This window comes from Coturnix japonica, chromosome 1 (genome assembly GCF_054131305.1).
Source record: "Coturnix japonica strain WE chromosome 1, WE-NBRP24, whole genome shotgun sequence".
Lineage (NCBI taxonomy): Eukaryota > Metazoa > Chordata > Aves > Galliformes > Phasianidae > Coturnix > Coturnix japonica.
Genome location: NC_140663.1, coordinates 54,758,777 through 54,778,507, shown reverse-complemented (window position 1 = coordinate 54,778,507; position 19,731 = coordinate 54,758,777). Strand labels below are relative to the sequence as shown.

Genomic DNA, 19,731 nt, shown 5'->3' with positions numbered 1-19,731 from the left:
TAGCAATTCCCTGGATAGTAAGCTATTTCCAATTAACTGTTGGTAATTAATAGCTACTAATTAAAATAGCTACCAAGGGATATTGTGTTTGGTATCACTGTGGCTTTTGGCTAGTTTCACAAAACAAGTGGTTGGAGTTTTCTACACAAAGAACAAACACTGATTTATTCCTTATCTCCCACTCATGCCAAGCCCCAACATGTGAAGAACAATGTAGTATTGCAAACTGGAGGCTAAAAGTCTGTCTATATGAACAAACTATTGTAACATAAGCTTGGGAGTAAATATAAAGCACTGTAGCTATTTCAGGTCATCTCCCCTGATTTTAAGCATTACATAGGAGTTCCTGGATATTTTTACACTGTGGCTAACATCATGGTAGCAGTGCAGTGCTGCAGATTGAACACAGTCAGCTCTGGAGCTGCAAGCAATGAAACCTCAGCATCACAGGCTGTATGAGCACACAGGCAGCTTGTCTGTGCCCCATCATGCCATGCATAATCAGCTCAGATACATCCCTGCACAGCAGTCTTGTTTCCCAAGCACAGAGAAAGCATGACCAAGACATGCAGATAGATGCAGAAGAGCTATTCTGGATGATTTCCCTTTGTTGATAAGGCCTTGGGCTCCAGCTTGACAAAGTCTTTGAGAATATTTGCATCCTTTCCTGCCCAGATGTGAACACAGTCTCTTTTTAAGATATTATCTGTGTTTTAAGTGCTCTGTGCCATCAGACCCTGCAAGGAGCACACTGTTTCTGCAGAAAGGCTGTGGAAGGACAGAATGGAATGCTCCAGTGCCCCCCCCCCAAGCTATTTGCATCTATCCTGTGATTCTGCTGTGAAGGAAATGCAGCGGCTCAAGCAGAGCCGCAGAGCAGCCCTTCAACCAAGTGCCTTGCACGTCAGAGATGCAACACAGCTCTTCTAGGAGGGGCGGGCATAGGGATGTTTTGTTGCTGCTCTATTTCCTTTGGATCTCAGATGACAGAAGCTGCAGCGGGCAAGATGGGTTCCCTGTTTGGGTTCAAAATAACCCTACTCAGATATAGGAGGGGCAGAGAACAGATGGCAGCCAGGCTCTGTAATTGGCACCTTTCAGGATCTTTCTGGAGAAAGCAAAGGCTGAGAGCCAACATCTGGAGCTGCTCATGGAGACACCAACACTGTCACCAGCCTGGTCTGTGACACCTGAACAAACCAAAGCTGCATCCTAAGATGCATCTTCATGGTTTGATAAACTGTTCCCCAGAAACCAGAGAGTAAGGACCTGCACAGCCAATGCCATGCCATAGAAGTCTGTGACTCACTGCAGTGAAAGAGTTGAAGAGATAGTAGAGAGACCAAGCAATGATGACAATATAGTAGATGTTCAGCCAGAAGGAGAGAACCACAGCTGCCAGCCCCACTCCTGCAAAAGAAGACAGAGAGCAGCATCAGTCTAGGTCTCTGTGCCCAGGTGAGCTCCTAGGCATCACAGAAAGCTTTGTGGCAGAGCCAGAAAAAAAAACAAGGTGATTATCCATGCGGCACACAGCACAGATACGTTGTGCCCTCAAGAGAGCTTCTCATCCACCCATTTCCAGACAGTGAAAATTTCAATGTGCTCGATTGCTCCTTATAAGCAGGATCTGATCACTTCCCCAGATTTTAAGGGTTAAGGACGGGGGAAAAAAAGCCCAAGTTGCTTCCCACCCAAGTCTCCAAAGCTTTGCTTCCCAAACCATTGGAGGCTCTTTGTAGGTGAGTCACCACCTTTGCCAACTTACAGCACAGTACCTTTAAACATTGGTGCTAATTTCCAGACTCCCAGTCCGCCCACAGAGGTGTACTGGCCAAGAGCAGTTTCCAGCAGGAAGAGGGGGATCCCAGCAAACACCAGTGTCAGGAAATAAGGAATAAGGAAGGCCCCTGAAAGAAGGAGCAGTGTTACCAGACGGCTCCCTGTTTCTCCATCAGCACCCGTGTGACAATGAGCAAACTTGCTCAGAGGTGACTGTTTGCAACTGGGCTTGATGCATTCAGAAAGTCTCCCACTGAGATCACCACTTCTTTCCCCTTCTGTGCTCATACCACCGTGGATATTTATGTCTCATATAAACATAAATACATATACCATAGCTAGTGATATCAACCTCACTTATTTGATAGATACTTGGGCGCTGCTAAATCCAGTATGACAACAAAACCAAACGCTCAGGTGCTGACATTGGTAGCTTGCTCTCATTGAAGTTCTGTCTTACTTGCAGCAGTGCTTTCACATTGAGAAAATGGACACAGTAATATCTGGCACTGGCACTGCTTTCTCTTCTCACAGCTGTTTCAGTCCTTTAGGGAATCTATGACAAAAACCTGATTTGCTCTTATTACAGTCCTGTATACCTCCCCACTTTTTCTCTACATTTTATCCTTAAAGTTACCAGTGAAAACATTATTTCTATGGACTTTATTATTAGTATGGACCCTATGGAAGTCATCTTGTCACTAGAACTACAGACATGCAGCAGGTGGATTACTTGCACCCCAGTATGAGAAGAAGCAACACAATAGACAAGCCTCGCCATGTGATTTAAAGGCCATACGAGTTCAGGTCACTCTGACTTCCAGGACTCAGCACAGAGCTCATTTTCCAGCTGCCTGGTGCATGTGCTGGAGTCTGTCATTGTCCCCAAGGAGAACTAAGTCTTGCAGAAGATCCTGGCAGGGGAAAGAGGAGATATTCTATTTGTGCAGCAGCAGCTGGCCAGGTACAGGGTAGCACTGATGTCTGCACCATCCGGAGGGCCCAGCTGTCAGCCCAAGTCTTCTTCTCCAGGTATTAGAGGGGAAGCAAGCATAGAGGCAGCCAGCAGAGCTGCCTTGCAGATCCCAGCCAAGTTCCCCTAGCTGCTCTGTGTGGGCAGGAAAGCATCAAGGCTGTGGCAGCTGCTGGCTCGGGGGCACCCAGCTGAGGACATCTGTGTGTCAAGCAGGGAGTGAACCCAGCTGGGAGAGGCAGGTACCAGAACCCAGCATGGGACTCACAGGGAGCTGCTGTACTGAGGAGCTAGCAGTGGGTGGTGAGGAGAAAATATGCTGTGGGCCTGCATCTCAGTGTCCATAAGTCTGAATTGCAAGCTGGCATACAACCCCAGACTCTCGCCACCGACAGCAGCCTGGCAAAGGAGAGCCAACAGCTTTGAGGGTGGCAGCTGGAGAGACTGCCCATGCAGCATCCTGCCTACGGGCCAGGTTCAGCCCCCAGGCCTGTGAGGAAGCCAGAGGCCACGGATGCTACTGAGCTTGGTGAGGACACAGCGCTTGGCTGGCTTCTGTGCAAGCAGCTAATGAAATGTGGCCACCCCCCTGATGGATTTGCATTTTTCATCTACAGCAAGCCAGAAAATATTTGTGAAAGGTTTTATTAGACTATCAAGAAAAACAAAAACACAACAAACCCAAAACTCATAAACCCAGGTAATCTATCCTGACTTAACCAAAAGTTATCTGGAACAGGGGTAAATCTACCAGCCAGGCTGCAATAGGGCCTTGAACTGATGGCTATCGACAGTAGTGGTGCTGCCCTGAAGGACCAGGTCCCTCAGTAAGCTCTATGAACACACCTAGAGCTGCACTGCCAGCTGTGACATCAGTTCAGAAATGTATACCTAAAATCTGTGTGCCTGGCCTCACATCCTTCAGCAGTTTTTAGCTCTTATGCTGTACAGGGAGGTATAGCAGCCTTAAACCAGCAAACACTGCCCACGGATGAGGAGCTGAGCATTACAAGCTGCTACGTGCCTTTTCTTGGCATCTCAAAGTGCAAATGAGAAGTGTGTGATGCTTATTTAAAGAAACGTTCCTCTCAAGTTATTCAAGCTCAGGATCTGATAGACAATTTTTAGCACTTTCTGAGGCACATTTAGAGTCAGCTTGGAGTCTAGCAAATTCCTGTTGACATCAGAAGGACAGCACAGGGCTGAGTGTTAGTCATTGCTGGGCACACGCATCCATCAGCACACAGAGCCAGTGGGGAGCCAAGCATTTCTTGGGGGTGATGCCTGCTCTGTGCAACGGATGGTGCTCATGGAGCGCTGCTGTACCCAGGGCAAATATCCCCTAACTACACTCCTGATTACAACGCAGAGCAAGTGAGCCATGAGCTGATACAATGTGATGGCAGTAAGCAAGGCCACGGTATTTCCATTCAGTCCAATTGGCCTGTGCGTAATGGAAGCAGCCCACAGCCCACGCCCCGTGCAGTTCACATGCGGGATGCTAAAATTAGCATCCCACCCTCTGCCTGCTCCGCTGGGGCCGTGCCAGGAGCTGCCATCAGATGCAGCACGACCCTTCCTTGATGCTCCCCACTGGCAGCCAGTGACGCTTGTGTGCGTCACTTCTGTCCCTTACAGGCATCAGATGCTCACTGCTTCTTATTGCTGGCTGTGGGAACAGCCAGAGCAAGCCAGGGTAAGGGGAACAAGGGGTGCAGGCTGCCACCAGCTGCACAGCCCAGTATGTGAGGTAGGGATGAGAGCAGGGGTACCAGTTCCCCTGTTACACCTGCCTAGCATTTTTGCTGGCTGCCAGCTGGTCCCTCAGTGTGCCTGCAGCTGCCAGGTCAGAAATTATCCCCTGTGCCATTACTAATACTAATTACAGCATTTCACACCTCCGCAGCACAATCCCTCTTAGGATCTCAGCTGGTTTTATAAATAGGATTGAATTTATCTCAAATAAATCTCTCCTCTAATTATAGGTATCACCATCCCCACCTTTAAATGTGAAGAGATGGGCAGCATGGATGCAGTGTGTCTGATATTGTGCAGCCAACACAGAGAAGAGGATGGGCTAAATCAGAGCAAATGTGGGTACTGGCACGAGGTATGGGTGCTGGAGTCTGGCTGGATGAGTTCAGGAAACTTGCATCACAGCTCAGAAAATGGCTGGGAGGGACAGCATGGGTGAGCTGAAGAGATGAGAAACAGCCATGATAGCCACAGAAGAAGTAGGTTTTGAAGATGAACCTTGATGAAAGAGGAAAAGGTGTGGAGAAACTAAGAGCAGGAGACCCTCAGAGCCGCATGAATGAATATGACCTTTGTGTTGGAAAAGTGTTTGGTTTTTTTTTCAACATGGGGAAAACATTCATTCATGCTTAATGATCTTTTCCAATCTTAATGACTCTATGATTCCATGACGGGAACTCTGGGAAGGGGAGAGCTAAGAGGAAAGTAATCACCAGCACAAGAAGGCTGACATGACAATAAAATTATACTTACAGCCTGAAAGGTGGGATGAAGGAATTTGGACTTGTGGGGAACTGTGAGGAATAGCTCAAGGAGGTAAGTAGCGTGTTAAGGAGGAAGGGGAGGTTATTTTACTAATAGGAGAAAACACAGAGGCAGATGTGGGGGAGAACTACTGTCTGCTCTGTTGATGTCAGAGCAGCACATATTCCCCTCTACAAAAGCATCTCTGTGATGACGCCGAAGAAACAGCACCATTTTACAAAGAAAAGCACAAAGGTGTTTTTTATGACTTGATCCAGTTCATGCAGAAAGTCTGAAGCTGGGGAAGGAGCTGGCCTTCTAGCTCTCTTGATTTCTAGCCCAGCACTGTTTCCATCGGCCCACCAGCCACTTGCACAGACCTACACAATCCAGAGCCTGTCAAGGGAACAATGCTGCTCAAAAGTAAGCAAAGGCATTGTATGTTTCTCTTACTGCAATGTTACAACATGATGGAAAACACAGCAATAATAGTGAGGAGGCAAAGTCAGACTGCAGCAAATGAGGACAAGCCCATATGCAGCAGCCATGGGCAGAGAAACGAAGGAAGAAAGTTTGCTTATCTTTGGAAGGCCTCAAGCAGACAGAGATTTCCAGCAAGTTACCCTTGGTTCCACTGCCAACCCTTAAATGAGGTATGGGAAAGGCTGGATCCTGGCTCCACCCCCCTTCAGTCACTCAGGTGCACTGCATGTACCTGAGCTCCCCTGGGTTGGCCCTGCCTTCCCACCAGGTGCTGAATCACTGTTTCAAGCCACAACTTAGCATTTCTACTACACTCACCTCCTCCATTCTTGCCACAGAGATACGGGAAGCGCCAGACGTTGCCCAGCCCAATGGCATAGCCCACACAGGACAGCAGAAAGTCAAACCTCCCCTTCCAAGAGCCCCTGTCTGGGATCTTCTTTTTCTTGGTGCTTGGGGTCTCGGGGGCGATGGGCTCTGGCTCTTCCAAGGCTGCCTGCTTCACCTCGGAGGGAGAGCTCAGCTCCACAGAGGGGTTGTCCATCTTGCCCATGGTGACTCAGACGTATGGCTGCTCTCGCTCAGGGGCTGGAAGAGCAGAAAAGGCAGCCTTGGCCCTGGCCAAACTCAGATGAAACTGGAAGTGCTGGGCAAACCTCCTGATAAGAAAGCAGAGAAAGAAATCACCCTGTGTCAGTGTCTCACGTTCAGGGTAGGGCCTCACTTGGCTGAAGTGGAGTCACTGGATAGACTCACGCACACTAGAGTAGCATCCCTGCTTTCCCCAGAGGTAAAACATAGGGTAATTCTGCCCTTTGGAAGAGCTACGGTCACACAGACTGCTAACAATGGGCTTAGAGCTGTTTGTTACTAGCATATAGCAAATGCTTCACCTCTTCTCTCCCCCTCATCTCAACACTTGCTCTGTGAAAAGCTCTGGGACCAGCGTTCATGTGTGAGCACAGTAACAGTGAGCTACCCGCAGAGCAGTCCAGCAGAAACATCTGTCTGGAATGTTGAAGAGACAGTGGAGAAGCACACAGCAGAGGAGATACATCTACCTGATCCAGGCTTGAAACTGAGGGCATCAGCCATGGACCCATCTGAGAAATAGTGTGGCTCAGCTGCCTATGCATGGCTGGTGTCTGTATAGCTTTTGCAACAACACTTGCACTAACGATATGAATGGATATAGGCAGCCTGTGAGCCAGAGATCCCACCAAGCCAGGATTCTGTATATTTCCTGGCTGTGTCCTCTCCCCTCAGCACCTGCCCTTGGCCAGTGCAGAAGATGGGCCTGGGGCCAGTAAGGTCTTGGCTCTCACTCATGTCTCAAGCCATTATCCAGAAATGTGAATTTAAGCCTCCACAAGGGGCCATCACTGTGACCAGTGCTGCAGTCTGCCAGAGAATTCTGTTGACAAATACATTCCCAGATGCAGAAATCAGAAATAAATGTCAAGTGGATACATCAAGAAACAAAGCAATGCTATGAGGAGGTGGCATGCCCTAGCAGTTAAAACTGGCCCTACTTGAGCCTCTTATTCTTGCTAGCCTCATTAAGAAAACAGTACCCATTTGCCCTGCAGGATGATTGTGAGTTACTAAAATTTTTTGAACAGAGACACCCTCCCAAACCCAGGCTAAATGACAGCATCATCTCCTGTTTACTCCATGGCTACAGCAAATGGATTTCCTTACTCTACAGAATTTGTCATGGAGGTTAGAAAAACTGCCAATTACAAAGAAAATAACTGTAATTCATTCCACTATAATTCATTCTGCTACATCAAGAGAATGCTCCTAGCTGTAGGACAAAGGCTGAAACCAAAGCTCTTTGAGCTTCAAAGCCAGCCTGGAGATGCATGGTTCCTTTAGCCCAAGGGTGGTTGCAGGTAAGCCCAGCAGTAAGTGACAGCACACAGGTGCCTCATGGGGAGAAGAGACAGTTTCAAATAGCCCATGATGCAGATGCCAGAAGAAAGCATTTCTGGACACCCAGCACAAAGGTTAACAGATCTCCTTTTCCATCTTTCACTTCGTAACAGCACTGTCACACCAACTCCCAGCTCCTCAGTAAGGCAAGAAGTAAAAAGATTATATGAAGCATGTAGGAGGAAAGTAAAATAAAGACAATTTATAAATCAAAACAGAAGAAATAGCACCAAAACCCTTGGGAAGAATTCAGAGCTGGGCTAAGTCAGGATAATTAGCTATGCCTGGAGACATAACAAATCAGGCTCAGCAGAAACCATTTTTAGGTTTTTTTTCCTGAGACAAAAACCAGTAGGTAAGCTGTTCCCTCAATATATATATCCTGCTATCCCTGTGCTCTTTTCATCTGTTCTTGCTGCCATAGCTCAGTAGCAATACTGTACATAGGTGATAACACTCTATATTTCTTGTGCTAGAGGTTAGGATGATAAAGAAGCAGCAGACCATACTGGCAGTTTCTTCTACCCTGAGAACTGAGTTCCATCATCTCCAGCTCAGGAAAAACAAATTCTGCCAGTCTTTAACTAGATTTATGTATGTTTTTCTATAGCCAAGGTACACCATGAAAACAGTGAAATGAAATCACTGAAGGTCCATTCCTATCTACTGTCCTGTCTCTTACAGTGGTAGATGGTTAGATAAAAAATATAGGACCACAAGAAGTTTGGAGCAACGTCTCTCATTGTGTATTCAGCTTCCTGAGCTAGATTTTGCACCTGCATTTTGAGGTTTAATCGAATCTGATGGATTTTCCTTCCATCAGCTGTCAGAGAGACATCTGTCAGAAAGACATTTAGCCTTGGGGCAATCCTTTTCCACTCTTCCCTCACCATTGAACACATTACTCAGTGAAGAATATGAGCAGTGGGACATATAATCTGTCTTGAGAAAGCTCTGAGTAGCCTCCAGGCTGTGGATGACCATCGGATCATAGGATCATTAAGGTTGGAAAACACTAAGATCATCCAGTCCATCCACCAATCCATCAGCCCACTAAATCATGCTCTTCAGTGCCCTATCCACACATTTCTTGAACACCTCCAGGGCCGTTGGCACCACCACCTCCCTGGATTGGCACCACCACCTCCCTGGACAGCCTGTTCCAATGCCTCACCACTCTTTCTGAGAAGAATTATTTCCTAATACTGATCTGAACCTCCCCTGGTGCAACTTAAAACCATTTCCTCTTGTCCTATCCCTGTTACCTGAGAAGAGGCTGAGAAGAGACCGTCTTTGCATTTCCCATGCATCTGCTCTCAAGTGTCCCAGTACCTCATCAAACATCTCAAATAAAGCACAGAAGTCTTAAAAAACAACTTCAGTTGAGGCTCAGAGTGTGCTGAGAAGAGCAATCTGATGCCTGCAGAGTGCGACATCCCTGAGATTTGCCCTTCAGCCATAGTGGCAAGGCCCACGTGTCCCTTCCTGGGACACATAGATCTGGTCAGGAAAAATCCTGGCATCATCTGCTCCCAGGTGCAGTGTTTGACTTCTCTGTTTGGACACAAGTTCACATACCAGTCGAGCAGTCCTATCAGGACAAAATGCACCAGCTTCTCTGCTTGACCACATGGTCTCTTCCATTCCAAGTGCAGGGCTGTGTTGACAGCCTGGAGAAAACAGAGTGGGCACAGCAGCTCTGTCATGTCACATTATTTGTTCTGAAAAGCACATGGCGCTTTGGGCACAGCAAAAAGCCTGAAGGACTGAGAATGATAATCAATAAGAGCAGAGTTACCAGCTGGAGGTGGGCTGTGCTTGGCAAGGCCTTGAAAACAAGGTCAAAGAGTTTAAACACGACACTGCAGCAGGTTTCTTATTCAGCTTCTTCTAAATGCATCGTGAACTGAAGCCAAGACTTTAGAAACAGCCAATAAAAACAGAGGTTAGAAATCCCTAGCAGTAAAGCAGCAACCTTACTTTCACAGCAGCATGCAGGAGGCCTGGTCGTCTATCGTTCAGGTTGACAGAAACAATTGCATTTGTCTCCTGTGGGTGCAAAGCCAGGCTGAAGAGCCTTCTGGAAAATAGTCCTCTGCCTCCTTTTTGAGGGGTTTAAGAAAAAAGCCCTGAAAATGTATTACCTCCACTTGAAATGCTGCATCCTGAAACTGCTAACAATGGTGACCTTTTCGCTTTCCCCTGCTTTGGTGTGAAATATTAACAGCCTCCTCAAATCTGACAGAAACAAAAATTTCAGGGGCATAAAATTGCCTGAAATGAAACAGTAAGATTACTTGTGGAAACATGGGGAAAGAAATGCTATCACGCCTTCCCACCTCTTCTTTGTCAGAGCTGAAACAGCCATGCAAATCACTTTTGACCTGTGCAGGTAGAGCTACAATTAGTTTAATTACACAGTGTGGACTGTTGTTCACTCAATTAAACTTTTCCTTCCATCCACACCATTTTAATGACAGCCAAGTAGCCCCAAGGCTCTTGCTTCATGTTTGGAGCCATGACCAGCTGATCAGGCCACAGCAGGCTCTGAGCTGACTTTTGGCTGGCAGCAGCAGCAGCATATGCTTGAGCTTCCTGCATCTCTGAAAGCCATGGGTGACAGAGCTGCTCTGGAGGCAAGGGACAGACCTACAGGTTGGATCTACCAGGCTCTGAGGTCAAATACCAGCTTACAGTTGGGTGAGCACAAAGAGGTAGCACAGCGGGGGCTTTGCAACTAGGTTTGGCCAAAATTCACATGGTGAGACTGTTGGGCTGTTTGTGTTGTATGATGCTTGCACGAGAAGTAAAGCACTCTCAACATGCAGCAGTGCCTCCTGCATAAGTAATCTGCCCCCAAAGAAGAGCATGTCCCCTCCTTGCTCTGGGCATCAGTGAGGGCCAGAGCAGTTCCTCCTGTTCCTGCCACACAGAAAATAGCAGGAAAGAGCACAGGAGAGCAGGGTGGTAGTGTGAACCGTACCAGTCTGAGATGCTGACAGGATACTGACTGGGTTCTCCCAGATTTGAGAAACACAGAGATGCTCCAGCTGGTGAGAAACCTTCCCCTTGAAAGGAGCTGATTGTGCTGGTTACGGAGAAGCCAGCATTAATGGAGGGCATGCTAAAAGAAAAAACAGCTCTACAGGGAGCACTTGTGCACTCTCCTGCACAAGGTTTGTGTTGCTGATGTCCAGGTTGGATCCATGGCTGTTGCCCAGCCTCCCTTCCCTACCTGCAGCCATCTGTGACCCAAGGTGCTCCCTGCAACGTGGTTGGTAAGGTCTGGTTGTTACCACACTGTGACCCTGTCCAGCTAAGGAGAAGGGCAGTGGGATCCTGGGTCATGTTTCTGAAGCCATGGAACAAGCAGAAGCCATTGAACAAGCAGGATGTCAGTGAAAGACAGAATACATGTCAGATCCTTTGACCCTGGTTCTGGGAGGGCAGTCGAAGTCCCTTACAGCCCTGAAAAACATGTGAAGGACCATGGGGCTGCCAGCTTTGGCTCCTGCTTGCTGCCTGCTCACTTGGTCAAGCAACACCTTAATTTTTGCATTTATGTGAGCAGAAAGAACTGGGTCAGCTGTTCCAGCCTCCTCCCCAACTCTGGATGCCCACTTAAGACTCCTTGGATTCCTCTTCCTGCAGGGGAAGCAGAGTCAGAGCCTGCTCCCTGTCACAGCCCCTAGTTCACTGGTCTCACCTCAGATGGCACTGCTAAGCAAAGCATGAGTTTTTCTTTTTTGCTTTAGTTTATAAAAGCAACTGAACAACACAAATAGCGCACTTTCCCATCTCAGCACAGAGCAGCATTAGCAGTCCTACTAGAGGACCCTCTCACAGCCATGAAGAAGAGATGAGTGGCATGCATCTGCCTGAGACTTGTGCCTTGTGGGGAATCCCACTCCTGCAACCATGTGAGCCCAGCCTGGGTCTCACAGTCAGGGCTGGGCCAAGCCATGCTCACTCCTGCAGCAACCTCCCAGCAGGCAGCGAGCAGCTCTTCCAGCCCCCGTGGGCTTCCAGATTGGAAAAGATGAACAGTTGGCTTAAGGGCGTCCCTGCCTCCATCCTCCTCAGTGAAACTAGTGTGCTAAAAAGATTAAAGGCCTATTTCTGCCCATTTAAAATGTGCTGATTAAATTAAGAAGCATTTTCCTTTTCTTACACAGTGAAAACTGGCACACTGGGATGCCAATTTCACAATACTGGAAGTTATTCATTTTTGTTACATTTTTCTTTTGCTGTGCCTGAAGCAATTCAGACATTCTCAGCCCAGCTTTCTTGCACAAAAGTTCTCAGCTCCCATCACTTTTTGAGCTCGCTGTCAACATTTGTGTGTACCTGATCACAGAATCATATAATCATAGAATCACCAAGGTTGGAAAAGACCACTAAGATCACCTAGGTCAACACCAGCCCATCCCCGCCATACCCACTGCCCATGTCCCGCAGTTCCACATCCACACAGTTACTGAACACCTCCAGGGACGGGGACTGCACCACCTCCCTGTGCCACTGAAGCACTGCTCCTTCCGAGAGAAAGTACCTCAGTGGGACCACAGCCCTCAAAGCAAAGTTTCCCCATCTCAGGGGAAAGTCGTCAGGAGTGTCAAGTATTGTGCACAAAATATGGCTATCTTGTGCTTGAGGGGGGAAAGAACTTTATATACATACAGCTGGATTTACTATATCTCTAGAGACATTTCAAGTAATGCCAGTGGTTATTTGCTGCAGTGGAATTGATATTATTTTTGGTATCCCTTTCTTTTTTAATGAAGTAATCGAACAGAGATCTGGGTGAAATTGATCTTGCAGCAGGAATTGCTGAGCTTTACTTGAGAAGGTCACCTTGGATTTAATTGTCACAACTTAATGAAAAAAAAATGAATAAAAAAAATATGACAAGGAGTAGAAATGTGTGAGTGCAACTTGGTGCAACTAGATGCTGCCTCTCATTTCTAGTGTGTCAAGAGAATGATCTCCCCTCCTCTTGTGTGACCAAGGAATAAGGATCTGGCCTCTGCTCATCTAGCTGGGAAGCACCTGCTGCTCCTGGAGTAGGGCAAGCAGGTAAAAACCCTGCCTTGCCTCTAAAGCCTCCTCTAACACACTCAGCATATGGAGGGGAGATAGGTGAAGGCAGAAGAACTGTAGCAGCAGATATCAAGAACAGCATCAAGTCTCCAAGAGAGTCATCTAGGCCAGCATTTATTGTACCATCATCTCTACAGCTAGAGACTGCAGGGGCGGGCATGGTGGTCACTTGCCATTGGCACCATGGGGAGTCCCCACATTTGTCATTTGTTCCTTGTGCCATTAATTTTCTCAAGAAGAAAATGCCTAACTGGTTTGGATTTGATTTTTTTCTCCTCTGCATTCCAAGCAATGCCAGAGCTTCTATTAGAGTGATGAAAATATAGGGAAGACAACCAAGATAAAATGTACTGGAGATGTCCACCAGAGATAAGCAGAATCACAGCAAGGTCACCAGCCAACAGTGGAGCCCTTTGTGGCCAAGCTGCAGCTTTTTCCTGCCAGCAGAGACCCAACCAAGGAAACCTGCCCAGGATTCCACTTAGCTGCTGTTCCAGAATTTATGCTCACTACATCTCCTCAGTGAGTCAGAGGCCCATTGAAACCAAGGGAGATCCAGCTGGCTCTGTGTGATAGTGGTTGTGAGGATGGATGCCGCCTTTCCAGTGGCTGGTGCCTTTTCTGACCAGGAGAACATCACAACTGGAATGGCAATTGGCAGAAGAAATATAGGCACAGCAGTGGTGCAGCTGGGGCTGTTATATGGGCAACTTCTGCCCCTTCTTTTGGCAGCCTGCCTGCTTCACACTGCACCAATGGAGCACTAGGCAGATGGGTCTACCCCTCTTTGTTCACCTCTATAGCACCTATAGGGAGGTAGACTCCATCTTTCATCCTGCCATGTCCCAGGGATGCTTTTGTCCAATTTGCCCCACATCCAACCAAGGGGAATGAAGGAGAGCTCAATGCCTGCAGCCACCCTTCCCCAAGGATGCTCATGCACAGCCAGACTCCTTTCTCTGATCCCCAAACTCCCATCCCTATGTCCAGGCTCTGCTCTCCCACCTACCTCAGGCTGCCCACTGGGTGCTCGTGGCGTGCAGAGATGCTCCCAAAGATGCTGGTCCAGGGAGGCACGTTCTGACTTGCTCACTTGCACAGAGGAAAGCTATGAGCCTCACCCCACACAGCTCCTCATCACCCGTATTGATGAGCCCTTAATGAGCTTTGCGCTCACGTCCAGTCAAATCAACACCCAGCATGTCGTGAGCGGGGGGGTACCAGGAGTCACTGGAAAAATACACAGTGGTGGGAAAGATGAGGCTCCAAGGGCATGGGCAGGAGTGCTGGCCAAGGGCCTGGTGCCGAAAATTGCTGGGGAGGATGGGTGTCCATTTGTGAGCCTCCTCTACTTTCCTACACCTCCTCCCCAGCACGGACAGGCTTGTGCCAGTGTGGCCCCATCAAGGGAACAGGGCAGGACAGGGCTCACCATACTGTCACCAACCAGGTGTGTTGCTGATGGTGGGTCAGGATTTGGGTGTTGAAAGGGGAGGCACAGGGTGAGGGACACTTACCTGTTGGTGTGTACTCACCACTGGGTCAAGGAAGGAGCCACATGTTATAGACTGGCTGCATGTGGGAGGAGCTGCTTATCCTGCAAGCACCGCAACACCAGCGCAATCCTTCCAAAGGCACTGGGAGGGCACTTTGCATTTCTGCAAAAATGGCACTTGTCACTCAACAGTGCGAAAGCAGAGATAAGTGTGCATCGATTACTGACAAATATACACTTAGTGGCTTTCAGCTGCTGGGAGTTCAGGAAGGCACCTCAGCATCCACGTTTTCCACTTCTCATTAGCAAAACCCATTTTCTTCAAAGAAGTCTGTGTACCCCCTTGAAGCAGGCAATCACACCATAACCTGTTGCAACTAAACCTACCTCGGCTCATCTGCCAAAGCCCTTAACCTGTATGGATAGGAAGGAAAAGATACAGCCTTACATTTTTGCTGAGGCTGCTGTTCGTGATCCTTTCCTATGTCTGAAGGACATTTCTTATGTCTTCTGAAGGGCAACATTTGAATATCACATTCAGGGTAAGTGGGCACTAATGGAGCATGAGGTGATGGCAAAGCTCCCCGTGGAATGATGTGGCCCCAGTGACCCAGGATGCTCAGCCTTGAAGAGGGTTTCTTCATGGACCCCGTCTCCCCATCCCTGGAGATGCTCAAGGTCAGGCTGGAGGTGGCTCTGAGCAACCTGATCTACCTATAGGTGTCCCTTTGCATTGCAGGGGATTTGGGCTAGGTGGCCTTTATATGTCCCTTCCAACTCAAACAATTCAATGATTCTATGAATGTGGAGCTTACAGAAAGCAATGAAGATGATGGGCTGGCCAGGAAGCTAAGCTTAGATTTGAGTTTGCTTTGCAGTGATCCTGAGTCTCAGGGCTGGGAAAGGGATATTTAAATATGACATTGTGTTACAAAGTCAGATTTACTGTGGCCAAGCAAACCAAATTAAAACATGTACATGCAAATGGCAGTTTCAGTGGGATGCCAGTAGCGAAGTCCCTGGTTTGCATTTGTCAAAAGAAATGGAAATGCGGCTGCAGTGACAGATAGCACAACCTACTCCCATGCCTAGCATTAGCCTGCCCATTGCTATTCCCTCTTGTTCATCAACCTTTCCTCAAGCCCTATTAATCCTAAAAATAAAAAGAGAGAATTCATAGCAGCTTGTTTGCAGAGAGGGTGCAGACTTCAGGGAACTAGCCTTCAATATGTGTTATTTCAGCTTCCTGAGCAGCACTGACTGAAGACCACCTGAGCAGCTCAGTTGCAAACATGAGGTACTTAAGGCAAAGACATGCTATGCTTTAACTGGAAATATGATAAACCATTTCCACACCTCATACACCACTGCCCAAATCAGCCATTTCCACTGAAGGGATAAAAAAAATGCATTTGAAAGCAACACATGTTTTCTGCAAAATGTTAGCTGTGTGAGTTAGAGGCAGAAACAAGCAGTAGGTATCAAAGACACGGGGGAGCAAGAGTTTCTCTCAGCCTGACACAAGCAAAGCTTTTCTTTCCAGGAGAAAGGGAAGTGGGACCAACAGGAGAGGCCAGGGATATTTCATACTTGGTTAGAACTAGTCACAGGCAGGTGAGCTCAAATGAATTTGGGAACGTGCCTTAGAAGAGAAGTAGAATTTGTTTGGAAGGATGGGATTTGGAGCTGTTCTTTTGGTTGTTGTCCATAAACATTCATGAGACTAGATTTTGATTCACCAGCATGTTCACAGAAAATGAGAGTTTGGCAGATACTCAGACAAATATTCGCTGGCTTGAGTATTTGTATTTGAAGCATTTGGGCTGCCACCTCCAAAGCTTTTAGAGGCTTTGGGAGTTATCCAGCAAAAGAGCCCCACCCCACCGTATAATCTGGGTGAGTAAACACAAGTGCAAAGAGTGTTTTCTGAATAACAGATATTGGATGCGATGACAGCAGGAAAAGCAGCCAAATAATCAGGCTAGCCATCTCTTAGTTTAAAATTCGTTTGCAAAAATCATTAGCACCATCATTGTAAAATAAGCAGAGGTATAATCACTCGAGTATAATTTGCAAAGAGGAAGAGAGCTGCACTCTCTGAAAAGAGCTGCTGCCAGCTGTTAGACTGCCTGGCTCTGACCAAGGCCTCCAACCCACCAGCTCCAAGGGAAGCAAGGTTGGCCATCAGGGCAGGTCTGGCAGCCATTGTATTCGGAAGCCTATTTTTAAGCACAACCTTCCCCTCCACATCCTCAGTGACTCTGACAGCCAGCACTGGGGACAGGCTGGCTGGCTTCCTTCCTTCCATCCTGGGCAGGCTGTGCTCAGTGCTGGTCTGGCACCTGGCACCCAAGCCATCCTTGCTCAATCAGTGGTCAGCGGGATACAGATAGGGAAAATATCTAAGATCAGGGTGGGTAAAGCAGAGAAATTCCTGCATTCGGTCTTCTCATCTTCCACTCACAAGTGCTATACAGGACTCTCAACACAGATGAACTGCTTAAAACTCACCTGGTAGGTTTCTAGAGTTGCTTCACCAGCAGCATCCAGGCTGTTCATATTTGGTAGTGTAATCTCCCAGTCTTGCTGCCCTCTTCTACAAGGACTGGGGTTCCCTCTGATCTTGGGCACCTTCTGTGATCACCCCTGTGATCTCAAGCTGAGATCGACCATTCCTATGGCACAGAGGAAGGCCTTGCCCCATACATCCACAGTCCTTCACAGGCCATGCTCCTGGGACACACGGCCTCTTGGAAATGGCCTTCCCACAGAAACACATCCAGTGCTTTCCACAGTTAGCCCTGTTATTTACAACTGCTTTCACCCACTGATCTTAAAAGTACATTTATGCCACTTGTCTCTGCAGATGCTAGGAGGCCTTGGGAGTAATTTTGTCTGGAAATCGCTTGTTTCAAAACCAGGCATTTTTTAAATCATTTCCATTGCCTGCAGCACAAACAAAGTAGAACGTGGTGGAGGAAAAAGAAAGAAAAAAAAAGGGAAAGAAAAAAGCATATAAGCAATATAGTAAGAACAAAACTGAAAATAAGGACAACAAAAGAAGAGGAATTTACACTCAGTGGAGATTAAAAGTGACCTGCAAAAGGAAAACACATTAGGTTGGAGCGCATTTGTTCTGAACTCACCAATGCATTTTTTCCCCTGGAAAACTATGGAGACACAGGGAACCAGCATGATGTCAACTGGAAATCCTGTCAGGAAGGCTGTGAAACAGCCAGGTTCTTCTAAGCTCAATGTTTTTTTCACTTCTTTGTCCTGTGCATGTCTTCTTAATTCATGTAGTATAGAAAAACCGGGTCTTCCAAAAGACTTCCTCCTCTAAAGATTTGTTGCCACTGGGCTTTCAGACTTCAGGTGAGACCTGGAGGACCAAGTGTCCTCCAGCACAAATTGAAGAGCAGTCTGGCAGGTTCTAGGAGGGAGAGGGATATTAGGTTATTAAAAGAATAACCATTTACTTGAAAAGGTCACAGTGGCATTTTCCTTGCTTGTCCTTTGGATGAATAGCCTTCACCTCCAGTGGGATACTTAGGTATGTGACCAGTTTTTCCATGTGATGGGAATTAATGTCTGTATACAGGGAAGTTCTTGACAGAAGTTAAACACTGCTTCACAGGGGGTCAGATGCCTTTGGCTTTGTTAACTGCTAAAGCACAGCACCCAGCTCAGACCTCAGCATTGCCATAATGTTTCCTTCCCTGACACAGCCAAGCTGGTGGTGACACATGAGAATAGCCAGTACTGGAGGGCAAACCAGCCTGATGGTGCTGATAGTCATGCCATCACACTGTGATGTTTAACTTTTCACTGGCTGAAGCTGGATCTGCATTGCCCTTCCTATGGCCCTGTGCAGCCATCAGCAGCAAAACTTAAGGCTTAATGAGATCCTGAGATGTTTGCTGGTTAATCTCCAAGCAGCAGCAAGGACATGCCACCTTGCTGTGAGTTTTCAGCTCTCCCCAGAGATGTTCTGAAAGCAGGAGTCCCCAGAGCAGAGCTCCAGTGTGCCTGGGGTTCAGGAGAACATTTTATACCTGGGGAGAGTCAGGTTTCTGGTGTATCGTACTGTGCCTTTCTTGGCAAGCAGTGAAAAGGGTCACCAGGCTCCAGGAACAAGAAGAAAGAACTAAAACAAACAGCAGCTGTGGGATTTCTGCAGGGAAAAAGGACTTCTGTCAGCACTGCAGTACCTACCCACTGGCAGAAGGAGTTAGGCTAAATTAAGCAAGAGCAGCCCACTTTGTGAGCAGGATTATCACAGTTCAAAGTCCGTTTAGGTGATAGTTGGAGACAGTCGTGTTGATGCGAGCATGCTTATGTCTGTAGGCTGTTTTGCTAAATGTAGTTAAAGTACACAAACATATTTCTACCAGTGAAACTGCTCCCAGAAGGGACAGCAGTGATTTAGCTCTAGTCCCTCTAATCCATCCAAAAGCAGTGTGAAATGTAACCTATGTTCAACTTAGCTTAGACATGATCCTGATGGACTTAATATAAATTAAAATCAGCATGAAAGAGACATAAATAGAAGTGTCCACGCACGCTTTAGAAGATTTAACTGAAATCACATACTGTGTTAAGCCACCTAACTTTAAAGTAAATGCACCCTTAGGTCCAGTTACATCATTGGCATAGCTTTGCCAGGAGAGCGAATAGTTGAGGTTTTTTTCCCTCTCTTTCTTAAGAAGCTTATGCTGATAAAAGCTCCGAGGTGGATGCTTTAAATCAGCAGAAGTGCAGTTATACTGGTAGAGTTTCTGTCACTTCCTATTACAACCGTGCAGAAACATGCTCTGACAGGGAGAAGAAGCCTTTATGTGGAGTACTTGAGGTAGATGTAGAGGAGAAAGAGGGCAGATTTGGTTATGAGATGAAAGCCAAAGAAAAAGGACAACAAAGAGAGGTTAACCAGTGCCAACCACAGGTACCCCTTTTGTGGTAAGCAGAGGATCCTCAGAAAGAAGAAGGGCAGGGGAGATGAGAGAAGATGAAAGACCGTAGCTAGTGTTGGGACATGCATACATCTCCCCGTGGAAATGGAGGATCCAGGTCTATAATATGTGAAGGAGAAGAGGAAGAACATTTGGGATATTTGGGGAGCATTGTACTCCTGACTCATATATGGCCCACAAAGAAGTTTAGTCTTCTAAGTACCACAGTATTTTAAGAAAAGTGTGTTGAAATGTCCATGGGAGAAGTTCTTGCTCTTCTCTGTAGGGTGAGTCCTTCCAGGACAGGTTATAGGAGCAAACTGTCAGTGAATATGGAGGAGAGAAAATATCAAGGGAGTCTCTAACATGGGAAAAACCAAGGACAGTCTCCTCTGTGAAGTGCTCTGCAGATGCAACCTCATGTATGCAGCAAGAGAAGGGTCAATGCATGCACCCATGTGCAAGGCAATGTTGACACATGTGCAAGCGGGGGAGATGGAGCAGTGCAGGCA

The 19,731-nt window shown here is 47.3% G+C and overlaps 1 protein-coding gene across 2 annotated transcripts in view; it reads right to left on the bottom strand.

The window, feature by feature from the left end:
• LOC107315443 (sodium- and chloride-dependent GABA transporter 1-like) overlaps positions 1-18,749 on the bottom strand; it is a 38,306-nt gene extending 19,557 nt beyond the window's left edge. The window contains exons 1-5 of one of the 2 annotated variants that reach the window (XM_085521275.1): positions 17,414-18,749; positions 13,782-17,213; positions 6,056-6,396; positions 1,779-1,910; positions 1,310-1,410 (exon numbers count right to left, since the gene is read on the bottom strand). In XM_085521275.1, coding sequence (XP_085377401.1) covers positions 1,310-1,410; positions 1,779-1,910; positions 6,056-6,290 — 468 coding nt within the window. In that variant the 5' untranslated portion in view covers positions 6,291-6,396; positions 13,782-17,213; positions 17,414-18,749. Of the gene's footprint in view, positions 1-1,309; positions 1,411-1,778; positions 1,911-6,055; positions 6,397-13,781 lie in introns of both variants that reach the window. The other variant, XM_015865841.3, reaches the window with a different exon arrangement.
• Between the last annotated feature and the right edge of the window lie 982 nt (positions 18,750-19,731).